General features: G+C 41.5%; 1 protein-coding gene across 4 annotated transcripts in view; it reads right to left on the bottom strand.

Moving 5' to 3' along the window:
- The window catches only part of CEMIP2 (cell migration inducing hyaluronidase 2), an 89,000-nt gene that overhangs the window by 20,179 nt on the left and 55,888 nt on the right, over positions 1-12,933 (bottom strand). For all 4 annotated transcript variants that reach the window (XM_008256356.5, XM_070050814.2, XM_008256353.5 and 1 more), the window contains 5 exons: positions 11,092-11,223; positions 9,949-9,984; positions 9,350-9,505; positions 6,183-6,360; positions 3,908-4,123 (listed from right to left, as the gene is read on the bottom strand). In XM_008256356.5, the coding sequence (XP_008254578.2) occupies positions 3,908-4,123; positions 6,183-6,360; positions 9,350-9,505; positions 9,949-9,984; positions 11,092-11,223 (718 nt within the window). The remainder of the gene's footprint in view (positions 1-3,907; positions 4,124-6,182; positions 6,361-9,349; positions 9,506-9,948; positions 9,985-11,091; positions 11,224-12,933) is intronic.

Below are 12,933 nucleotides of genomic sequence, written 5' to 3'. Positions count from 1 at the left end.
AACAGATCTAAGAAACTTTCCTCTAAACCAAGAGATGGAAAATTTATACACTGGAGAGCTTCGGCTTTCAATTTTCCATGACCTACATCAGCCCAAGAAGTCATTTTTCACCATTCAGGAAAAAAGTTATAAAGTCTTCTGTAGCAACTGGAAAATTACATTAAGCTGAGGCAAATTTGAAAGTTCTGAATGTATTCCAGTGGCGCTGGAGTCGCATGCCATGCCCAACAGACCTCTCCTATCTGCTTCCTCCAGAGCACAAAACTTGGCAAAATTTCCTAAAACAAGTCAGTGTGTCCAGGGTATCCAAATTCTCCAGAAGCATTGCAACACTTGGCAGAATGCTGACAGTCCGTCTACAACACTTCCGTATTTTTCTGTCTTTTCTGCAATCTTATCTGTTTTGACTCCTCAACTGTATGTTCCTTGGACCAGAAAGTCTTAACTCTTATCCATAGTTCACTACTTTGATTTAATGTTTTTCCCAACACCACTTAAAGATTTTAAATAACAAGACTGGAAACATATCTTCAAGACTACTGGCTATAGGGGAGCTGGTGCTGTGGCGTAATGGGTTAAGTATCCACCTGCAGTACCAGCATCCCACACGAGCACCAGTTTAAGTCCCGGCTGCTTCTCTTCCAATCCAGCTCTCTGCTATGGCCTGGGAAAGCAGCAGAAGATGGCCCAAGTGCTTGGGCCCGTGCACCTGCATGGGAGATCTGGGAGAAGCTCCTGGCTCTTGGCTTTGGATTTCGGATAGGCCTAGCTCCAGCCATTGCAGCCATCTGAGGAGTAAACCAGAGGATGGAAGACCTTTATCTCTGACTCTCCCTCTCTCTGTAACTCTACTCTCAAAGACAAAAACAATAATAATTAAAAAATACTATTTTCATTTGAATAGATATTTAATACAGACTTCAATACATATTATACTGGAGTACTATAAAAAGTTTATTAAATTAAGAGATAAGTTTATTTTGGTGCAAAAATTTTTGAAATCCATGCATCCCGGGGATCTTTAAAGAGTTCATGAAAAGTGTGTATTATGATTTCAAAATACATTTGAATCAAAATAAAATTAGCTTTTAATTCCACTTTCCAATAAACTTTGTGAAATAATTCATGTAATATTTCTTTACATGTATTTAGCAATATACACTGATAGATGCATACCCATGTATCTTCTATCTCCTGCCTTCTTCACAAGGATGGCTGGAGGTAGCACAGGAAATCACGTTCCTCCTTATGTTATCACCTTGCTTACTGAGCACCTTTATCCCTCAAGTCAGCACAGGAAAGCCATTCCACTAAGGAATATTTATAAATAGCAAAGACTAATTCCTCTACCTTGAGGTAGTGCTGTGCCCATCTCTTGCTTACGAATGTTCCCTACATTATTAGTAACAATAAACTGCAGCAGATCTGAGCTTCTGGCTCAAATTCATGGAAGAAAATTCTTGACCCATGGTCTTACATTCCCAGAGCCTCCTGGGAAATATTAGACAACTTATTTCTTTCTTCATCTACTAACAAAAATAGAATATGCTACTCTTCTTGGTAAGGCAAAAGGATCAGGTTCATATTTTCAAATACATCAGAAATTCAAAGAGTTGAATAAGATATATATATATATGGTACTTCAGAAAGTTCATGGAAAATGGAATTAAAAGATGTTCATTTGGTGGAAAGTTTTGAAATACAGGCATTGCTATTTCCTAATAGACATTTTCCATGGTTTTTTTTTTTGTTTTTTTTTTTTTTTACAGGCAGAGTTAGACAGTGAGAGAGAGAGAGAGAAAGGTCTTCTTTCTGCTGGTTCACCCCCAAATGACCACCATTTGGCACTGCGCCGATACGAAGCCAGGAGACAGGCGCCTCCTCCTGGTCTCCCACCCTCCACTGCCTTCCTGGGCCACAGCAGAGAGCTGGAATGGAAGAGCAACTGGGACAGGACCGGTGCCCCAACCGGGACTAGAACCCGGGGTACCAGCGCTGCAGGTGGAGGATTAGCCTAGTGAGCAGTGGCGCCGGCTTCCATGAATTTTTGACGATTCTCCACATGCATGAAGTCAAACTTGTTGCACTTAATAATTTATCTTTTAATTCTATTTCCCAACAAACTTGAAGTTTCCTCATATAACATGTATAGTAATTAATAACTTTAATTTATAATAATTAAGAGCTATCATAATTATTTAATTTAGCTATACAGAAATAATTATTTTAAAACTATAACATAAGTTTTCATTAGTAGACATATCACATTTTAAAACACACACATCACTGTATATGAATACACATGGATGGCAAGAAATTTAAAACTGTTGTTACAAAAAGACCAAAAAATGTTTATTTTTGTTTTTATTTGAAATGTAGAATGTCTGTAGATTCCTAAGTGTTGACAGCAGCGAAGGGGAAATTCTAAGTAAGAATAAAACAAATGGAAAAAGAAAACCTCATTTTAAACCACATTCTTTTCTTTTTTGTTATGCTGTAGCTAATTCTCTATCCTTTCCTTGTTCCTCCAGGACTTAGTCAAATATATTTGTTGTCTTTTTGTGTATGCCATGGAAATCAGATATCTGAGAACAAAGAAGCTAACACCCCCATCAAAATAAACCAGAAACTGTCTCTCTTAATCTTTTTGTCTTATCTATGATAAAACCTAAACATAAGTTTTATTTTCTTAAAAACATGTTTATTGATATTCATCTACTTGAAAGGCTATAATGAGAGTGAGTGAGTGAGTGTGAGAAAGAGAGGGAGAGAGAGAAAAAAACCATCAGTTATCTGGTTCACTCCCCAAATGGACAACAGCCAGAGCTGGGCCAGGCACAAGCCAAGAGCCAGGAACTCCACCCAGATCTCCCATGTAGGTGGCAGGGACCTGAGCATTTGAGGCATCATCCACTGTCCCCCAGGAGGCATTAGCAGGGAGTTGGATTGGAAGTGGAGTAGCCAGGACTCAACATGGCATTCTGAGACGGGCAAAGGGTATCCCAAGCGGCAGCTTAGCCTGCTGCACCTCAATGCTTGCCTCAAGTTTTTAAACTCAAGAATAACATCGTTAGCAGTCATGATTCAAAACCAGAAGTGTAGTGAATTCTGCTCCAAAAAGCTCTAACTACAGAAGGTGATAGAAACCACACAAACACAGGGACTCAGAGAGGCAACAAGACCCCCTTGGCAGCAACGTCAGCAGCAGAAGGCAAATACGGCCCTGGTCCTTTCCCAGGGAAAACCCATGCTGCAAGGAAGAGTGTCTAGCAGATCAGTGAGGCTTCTTTCTTGCCTTCGAGACTGTCACAGACAACTCCATGCAGAAGACCCCTTGTCTTCCTCTAAGTCTTCTCTGCAGGTTCTCATCACCCCCTCCCTTTATTCTTTGCACTCCTGTGCCAGTCTATTATTAAATCCTACCTTTTAATTGTCTAAACCACAGAAAAAAAATACTGCTCCCTTTAAAAATCCTGGCAACTGGCACCCCTGTTCTGCAACCTCTTCTATCCACCCAAGTATGACTATTAAAATCTCCTTCACAAGACAGGCATGATGGCAGTGCAGGTTAAGCCATGGCTTGGGATGCCTAAGCCGTGGCTTGGGATGCCACAGTCATTATCAGAGTACCTGGTTGGATTCTCGGCTACTTGGCTTCTGATCTAACTTCCTGAGAATGCATGCCCTGGGGCAGGGGGGAGGGTAGCAGGTGAGGGCTCATGGACGTGGGTCCCTGCCACCCACATGGGAGACCTGGATGGAGTTTTGGGCTCCTGGCCTAGGCTTGACCCAGTCTTGGCTATTGTGGGCATCTAGGGAACGAACCAGCAGATGTGAGCCGTCCTCACGGAAGCAGTGTTGTCAGGAGCTGGAGGTGCTCAGGCACCAAAGTGCCTTCTGGGCCTACCTGAGCGTAGGTCCCACTGCAGACCACAGCATTCCACCTGGTAACGTTCACACAGTTCGGATGGCGGATCAGGTAGTTGTCCATTCTTCCCACATACACATCCTTGTATCCTGTCACAGAGCCATCGATGTCGTGGAAAATGGAGTTCTTATCACCATCCAGCTCACAATCTTCAAACCAGGGGCCAGGCTTTCCAAAGAAGACATTCAGAGAGACCTGAGAGTGGTGAAAGCCAAGGACATCAGAAAACGAGGGCTCTTGCCTTCCTGCTCAGCATCGTCTACAGTGATGCCACTGCACATCGTGACAACTGCTCTGAGATTCGCGCAGGTCTAGATAGGGCTATCTCCTACAGTACTCAGGCAACCACATTCAAGGTGGGGCGGGGGAGGGATTCTACAGCCTTAGGGAGTTCAAACAGCAAAGGTTATACTTCATCTCCATTTTCCTTCTTGTATTTCCACATTTAAAAACTGCTATCAGATCTCCAAACAAAATAATCTGTGGTAAGAGAAACTAGAACAGTTGTGGGAATGGAGACTGTAGAGCCATTTATATTTATTAAAATGCATCACCTGCCCACTTGAGATCTGTGTGTCTCCTTGCATGCAAATTTTAATTCAACTAAATAAAAACCAAGTATATCTTCCAAGTTAATCATTTTATTTCACCTCAAATGCTTTAGTGACTTGGATCCCTAGGCCAAAAAATAAACACAATTTAAAACTGAAACATAACTTAAGTGTTGGGTTAATATGGCGAGTTACTGTTGAACTCACTAGCATCTACTAAAATAAGTGTGTTACTACCTCTCTGCTCAACAGATTGAGCCCCACTCAATCATTTTCATATCAGGTAGTGTTTATCAAAATTCTTCACCGAATACATGATATACACATGCAAAGCAGGCTGCAGGTGACCTGTTTTGTACTCATTAGCTGCTTTTTGCTAGCAGTGAATTACTAACATTCAGGTCACAGAGATACACCCCTCCATGCTGCTATGTGCTCATCACCCAGGGATGGTTTGAAACCATAGAATATCCAAACGGCAAGCAACCTGATGGAAAATGCATCAGGTTCTTTTTCTCTTTTCCCTTGAGCCTCCTTTCGGATCAAAGTTTAGAGTTTCTACCTTTTAGGTAGAACAAATTTTGCAGTGTTTCCCTTACAAACTATTGTTAGAGCATTACAACCACAGAAAACTCCAGGCTGGATACAAGGGAAGATTTAAACAGTCATGGATTCTCTTGTACTGTTGCAACATAGGGCTCCTACAACAAATTAGCATCTAACACACTTTTTCAGAATGATCATGTCAGTGGTCACTGCACTCTATGGAACACTACAGGGAGGTCCATGTGGGCAGTAAAGGAACCAACTTCTACCTGGCGAGCTGATCAGAGACCTACCCTGCCTATTTATTTGCATGGTAAGCCATCCCTCCCCTGAAGTCATGCGACCTGAAGGAGCAGAACCAACTGAGTTGACCTCTCAAATCGTACTTGAGTGTCTGTTCCACGCCTGCACTTCTCCAGAAAGCCAAACACAGACTTTGGTAAACCTACCGCAGCTCTATTTTAACCTGGGCAACCACAAAGCCCGTGTGTGGGTGTGAAGGAGAGAACAAAAGCTCCTTGCTGCTCTGGCTGCTGTGGGAGCAGGGAGCTAGACGGCATGAGATTCAATCACTCTCTGCCACTGCCAAGATGTTGACAGCATGGGGTAGGGAATTGGAGGGCCCTGTTTATCACAGGTGAAGGGAGAACCAGTGAAACTGCTAACAACACTACCTCCATGGGCTACTGCACTGCAAACAATTTTTGCAATCTTCATAAAAACTGGCCAACTGTTTAAATCAGAAAAACCCAATGTGTAACACACTGCTTAGTAGCTGCCTTTCCTTCCCAACCTTTGATTCTCCAGGTCCCCAGACAAAGAATTCTCATACAAGTAAAATACCAGATAGGAGCCAAGTCTCTCAGTGGAGATGGTCTATCCCACCTCCATCCATTTCCCCAAGTTATGTCTCCCTGTTCCTGTGAAACCCTACAAACCCCAGTCATTTTCCCTTTCAAGGTATCCCTAGAATGTCAAGAATATTCCAAGATCATAGGAGATTGAACTCAATGAGACAGAGTGCAAGAATTCATACCTACTTTTCTATGTACCTTGCCTCCCAGTCATAAAGGCACAGTGCAAAGCCTTTGCGTTTTTGTCTTTGGGAATTTGCTACCCCTCCCTCTCCCACCAGAGTCACAGAAGAACACACTCACATGTGGCCCAAACTTCACGAGGGAGATGTTATTCCTGGGGGTTATCTGCCAGGAATTCTTCATGAGGAACCCAATCGCACTACTGTACCTATCTGGAGTTGGCATGTATTTTTTGAAAGTGCTCCTGGTGAGATGAATCGGCCCATCATAAATCTGGAAGCCTCTAATTGGAAATGTCCTGTTGAAATGCAAGAATTTATTTAATACATATAGGCCTCTCCCCTTAACAGCACTTCACCTCCCTTGTTTTATAGACACTACTGAATATGTCCTATTTGCTAAGCAAAATTCTAGGATACAGTAGTAATCAGTAAAGATTCCTGCTGGGAGGAAACATATAGTGTAGTGAAAAAAACAAAAACAAAAACCCACAAAGGATCATTTCAGATAAAGAATGTTAAGGAGGCGACAGGTATTTGCTAAAGCTGTTAAGTTGCCACTTGGGATGTCCACGTCCCCTATCAGAGTTCCTGGTTCAAGTCCTGGCTCTTCCATTTCTGAGCCAGTTTCCTGCTAATGCACGCTGGGAGGCAGCAGGTGATGATGCAAGTACTCTCGGGACCCTCCCAACCACACAGGAACCTGGGATTGAGTTTCAGGTTCCTGGCTTCAACCTGACCCAGTCCTGGCTGTGTCAGCAACTGGGAAATGAACCAAAAGATTGAAGACCTCTCTCTGTGTCTCTCTGCCTTCCAAATAAAATGAAAGCAAATTTAAAAAAATAGGGTAGGGGGAGAAACTGTTCGGAATACCTCAATAGAGGTGTCTCTAAAGATGTGACTTTGGCTTCCTTGAATCAATTCACCTAAGATCTTTTATTTGGTCACTCATATACTTTAGTTTGAGTTCAAAAATCTCTTGCTATGAGAACAAAGGACAAATCTGTACTTAAACATAGAGAACCTCCCCTCCAACCATTAAATGACAGCAAAGGTAAAATGATGTGCTTAAAAGTCTAGTCCTCGTGGCTTGCTCTATCAAGAGTTGGCAAGACTGACAATTTTGCTTTATTCATTTTCCTCTTTTCTGTTCAAACACAAACTCCCAAGCATAATAATCATAAATAATAAACCATAATTAATGTACAAAAGCTATATTTTGAATTCTTCAGATTTTTCTCCTATTAAATTCTTGAATGGCAGACAGATTAGTGTACATCATGGCAATGTTTTTTATAAAGAAAAGTACATATATAAGGTTACTTCTAAAACTTCAAGGAAAATGGAATTAAAGGGTTTTTGGTGCCAAAAAAAATTAAAACCCATGCATACGAGGGTCTTCAGAAACTTGACAGAAAATGCAATTATGAAAAAAACTGTGTGCATTCTAAACATTTTTGTACAAAAATAAACTTATTTTTTAATTCCATTTATCCACAAACTTTTTGATGTACTCTTAAACTAGCAAGTTAACCAAGTAGCCTATCTAAATTCTGATGTATCATGTTGTATTTCTAAGCATACAGCTCAAATTTGTTCTCCCTCATGGAAAAGGTTGTAAAGATACATATAAATAAAAATTAGAACCATCAATCAATGAGAAATTTTTGTATAGGAAAATCCTCTTTAGCAAAGAAGCAGTATTTCCAAATAAAACTGGAGGTCTCTGGGGCCGGTGCTGTGGCATAGCGGGTAAAGCCGCCGCCTGCAGTGCCGGCATCTCATATGGGCGCTGGTTCGAGTCCCAGCTGCTCCACTTCCGATCCAGCTCTCTTCTATGGTCTGTGAAAGCAGTGCAAGATGGCCCAAGTGCTTGGGACCCTGCACCCTTGGAGACCTGGAGGAAGCTCCTGGCTCCTGGCTTCAGATCGGCACAGTTCTGGCCATTGCGGTCAATTGGGGAGTGAACCAGCGGATGCAAGACCTCTCTCTCTCTCTCTATGTAACTCTGACTTTCAAATAAATAAATAAATTTTTAAGAAAAAAAAAACTGGAGGTCTCTGTAAATGAAAAGAATAGAATTGACTTGACCAACATCATACTTTAGTACAAACCCTAACCAACACAGCTTGATAAAGCCAAAAAAAATCCTACACGTCGGAAGAGACAGCAATAGCCTAATTGTGAAGAACACAGCACTGAAGCCAAACTGAGTTTGAATTCCACCTCTGCTCCCTTTAGTAGGTTACTTACTTGTAAAACAGAAAGTTGACAGTATCTGTCTCTCTGTGCTTTTAGAACAGAGGCTGATACACAAATAAACATTTAATAAATGCTAGCTATTACAGATCCATCAAGTTCTTTCCCAGTGCCTTGCACGGCCTGACAGACAGGAGTTCTACAGAGTGCAGCATAAAACGACGCTTGATATCCCACACTGACAAGCACAGAGGAGAGAAGAGAAGACAAACATGGGAACTCCCTGCCAGAACCTCACACAGCCCTTCCGGGCTTCCCTCCAACCCCACCTACGGCTAACAGCCTGCCTGTCCCGTCCCCCCGCCTTGTTCTACTCAATGTCAGAGACGGCATCCTTTCTCGGACTTGATGCTTGTGGATCACGGCAAAGGCTCACTCCCATGCCTTTAGAACACTAGTGAGCGTTTCACTACCTCATCTTCTCGCAAGTCAAATGAGGACTACACCAAATCGTCCTGAGAACGGAGGTACAGCTTTGTTAGTTCCTATTTCCTGCCTCATGCTCAGTACTCCCTTAATGAGTCTGTGATGACGATGACGGAACGGAGGCCAGCCGCCCTGACCCTGCAACACTGCAAGCTTCGGTCTGGAGTCTGCTTTGGAATCAATCAACCCTCATTTTCTAGGACTCTTTTCAGCAAGTCATTTCCTTTTTCCAGTGGCTATTTCTGAAAACCAACATCACAACTCGAGGGAAAACTGACCTAATGTCATAGTTTATGGTTTGGCAACTTTGTACAGCGCAAGAAAGAAAGGGGGAAAAAATATCACTGACTTATATAAGGTCTTATATAAGGAGTGAGAAAAAAAAAAAGAGAGGTTTCTATAAGAGAGGTTTCTATGTTATAAATTGTATACATAGCATTGATATTGAAATCTATGAAATGTTTACTAATTAGTATTCCAAAACTCCAAGAGTGTAGCACGTAGAAAAGAATAATAACAGGGGTCAGAATAACATTAAGATAGATAGGGTTAGTTTTCCTTCATGGCATAAATTTAACCCTGTCCTGCACAAGCAACACTTACCTGTTTCTAGGTAATGTTCGAGGCTTCTGGTCTATTCCTCCAATGCCCATGTACTTGTTCTGACCGCCCTGAAAGCCGTAATTCCTGCTCTCCCCAACGAAGAGCGATTCAGACACCTCCTGGCTGGAGCCCTCATCACTTGGGAAGCTTCCATCACTGTTAAAATGAGAACAATCATTAGCACCAGGGAAGTTTAACTTGTCCCCAACTGAATGTAACCTACAAATTTAACATAAGACTATGGCTAAATTAAAGCAGGTTCTAAGAAAAGTAATACTGTTTTTAAATGTTCTCCCTTCTTTCATACTCCTCCTCTTATTTTAAGAACTTTAGTCTACATCTCCAGTGGTTTCTTCTTCACAAAACTTATGACAGGCCTACCCTTCTGTGGAATTCCAGCCAACTCCCTACTACTTTGTTATCTAGTCAAGTAATCGATAAACATGTATTCTTGGCCCTCTAGTGGTATCGTGGAGAGGATGCTCACTTTTTTAACGTTAATAAAGAAAATTCCTGTTATTTCCCCCACTCCAAAAGAGTCAAGATTATTTTTGCCTTACAGCTTCAAATCAAATAAACACTTTTAAGTAATTACAAACCTGGCAAAGGTCAGTCCTATTCCATTATCTGCAAATCTGTACAAGAAAATAGAATAAGGGGAGATTTCAATTCACCACATCTTGTAACAAGAGGTAAGTCTCTCAATATTTAACTAGCAAGAAATCTGGGAGCTCCCAGTGCCTACTCCCTCCAAGGCCACACACAAGTTTCACTTTCCAAGAAACACTAGCAGCAGGAGTTTCACAGTGTGGGTACAGGTTCTAATCCCAGGTTTGCCAATTACTCACTGTGGCCTCAGGCTAATTGCCCTTTCTCTCCCTCAGCTTTCTCAATGGGAAGTTGCAATAATCACATAAGTTTCCTCAGAGAATTCTTGAGAACATTAAACATATTGAATAATTTCAAGTATTTCAAAGTGACGGGCACACAGCAAGCATCATACAAGCATATGTTATAATCATGTTTTATAGCTATTTTAAAAATTATATCATGGTGTTCTCAAAACTTTTCAACACGACACTCAAGCCATTTCTAGATTCAACTTCATATCCATTGCTTGAATGATGAAAGTCATACATGATGGCAAAAATGCCAGGAAGCTAAAGGTCAGAGCCAGAAAAATATTTTTTTCTAGACTTGTTGAACCCTAAATCTTAGCTTGACATGTATCAGGCCTCTTCCCAAATTAGACAGGTGGAAAAAAGTGAGATGCTTCCCCTTTGAAGTCATGTTGAGACACAAGGCAACAGATTTATTTCAGTGGAATGGTACAGCTTTTGTTTGGAATGGCTAGGGCAGGGTATCAGAAACACTTTAAGGTGTTTCCAAGAGCAAGGGGAAAAAAAAATTCTAGGTAGTTTCAAACTCTTAGCTCTCTGACACAGACCGTGTTTGTTAAATTAAGCTAAATTCCATGTCTCTGTTCAATCTCCATCAAAAAAATACTCCATGTCACCAGACAAATTCAGTTCCAGTAAAAGCACCAGAATGAGACAATTCTAAACATTTGCAGGCAGCTAACTACAGTGCACTTCCTCAGAGCTTGTCCTGTCTACTCATAATAACAGGATTCCAGAAACCACCACTGTGCTTTCATTCTGCTGCGCCTTTTTTTTTTTTTTTAATCCTTAAAAACAAATACATCAGTGTCATCAGATAGTCACTTCGTGGAGAATACTCACGCCGAATTCTGAACAACAATGTCTCCTCCTCTCACCCAAGCTCCATTGTCATTATTTTTAAAAGCAATGAGCCTGTCAACCACAGCAGCCACACGTGGCTTTTCAGGGTCTGCATCCTGATGAGGCCGAAACCTACGGTTTAAAACAACACAGAGCTCTTTCTTTTAAAAAGTAATAAGAAGGCAACAGAAATTATCTATTTGTACGTTTAAGCATCAAAAAGCAGGATTTAAATTTGAGCAAAACAAATGAGGAAATCTTAAGCCATAACTTATTTATGTGTCCCATTCAAAGAAAAAAATTACATTTGTTTATATACAAGTTTCCAGAAAGCTGTTTTCATGTTTTCTTAGGTTTTTTATTTTATTTGAGAGGTAGAGTTACAGACAGTGAGAGGGAGAGACAGAAAAGTCTTTTTTTTTTTTTTTTTTTTTTGACAGGCAGAGTTAGTGTGAGAGAGGGAGAGAGAGAAAGGTCTTCCTTCCATTGGTTCACCCCTCAAACGGCTGTCACGGCCGGAGCTGCACCAATCTGAAGCCAGGAGCCAGGCACTTCCTCCTCCTCTCCCTTGCAGGTGCAGGGCCCAAGCACTTGGGCCATCCTCCACTGCCTTCCCGGGCTACAGCAGAGAGATGGAATGGAAGAGGAGCAACCAGGACAGAATTCGGTGCCCCAACCGGGACTAGAACCCAGGGTACCGGCACCGCAGGTGGAGGATTAGCCTAGTGAGCTGCGGTGCCGGCCAAGAGAAAAGTCTTCTGTCTGCTGATTCACTCCCCAAATGGCCATAATGGCCGAAGTTGCGATGATCTGAAGCCAGGAGCCAGGAGCTTCCTCTGGGTATCCCACACGGTGCAGGGCCCAAGGACTTGAGCCATCTTCTACTGCTTTCCCAGGCCATAGCAGAGAGCTGGACTGGAAGAGGAGCAGCCAGGACTAGAACCAGTGCCCATAGTGATTAACCTACTGTGCCACAGCACCTCTCTTAGTTTCTGGTTTTTTTAAATCAGTTTATAGAAGAGAGATTGCAGAACTTTGTAAGTATGAAAACCACCTCCAAAAAAATTTCAGACCAGGAAATATGGCATGTCCTCAGAAATTCTTAACCTATAGGATACAAATATAATCTTACTGAATAAATCAATCATATATTCAATATGCATCTGTGTGAACTGAAGTATTGAGCTGTGTCTTAGTTAAGTGTCATAAATATGGACAAAATAGGGCTCAGGATCTTGAAAATACCTACATTTAAAATAGACTATATTTAAAGATTTTTTTTCCCTGAAAGTCATTATTTGGAGATATATTTTTAACAGTGACTTACTATTTTTTTTCACTTTTATTTAATTATTTTCATTTTATTTGAAAGGCAGATATGAAAAGACATCTGCAAATGCCTGCACCAGCCTGTGCTGGGCCAGAATGAAGCCAGGAATCTAGAACTCCACTGGGGCCTCCCAACATGGATGGCATGGGATGGACCTGTGCTCTGAGCCGTCATCTGCTCCTCCCAGGGTGCATATCGCAGAAAGCTGGATGGGAAGCAGAGTGGCCAGGACTGGAAGCAGGTACTCTGACGTGGGACATGGGCATCCCAAGCAGCAACTTAACCCCTGCCAGATGTCCACCCCTAAAACAGGCTACATTTAATTCACTTATTTATCATAGAATTTTACCTTTTCTTATTCTTCCCTTTAGAACACTTACAGGTTAAACTTAAGTTTTTTAAACTTAAAGGTTTAAAAAAAAAAAACTGGTGTCAAAACTATCTACTATAAGCACTCAGATAAATAATTCCCTAAGGCTTCTCATTTAAAAGCATAATAAAAGGGTTGGCAT

Source organism: Oryctolagus cuniculus, chromosome 1 (assembly GCF_051225735.1).
Source record: "Oryctolagus cuniculus isolate XC-2025 breed Fujian yellow rabbit chromosome 1, ASM5122573v1, whole genome shotgun sequence".
NCBI lineage: Eukaryota > Metazoa > Chordata > Mammalia > Lagomorpha > Leporidae > Oryctolagus > Oryctolagus cuniculus.
Note: the sequence above shows the minus strand (reverse complement) of the source record. Positions and strands in the feature narration are given on the sequence as shown.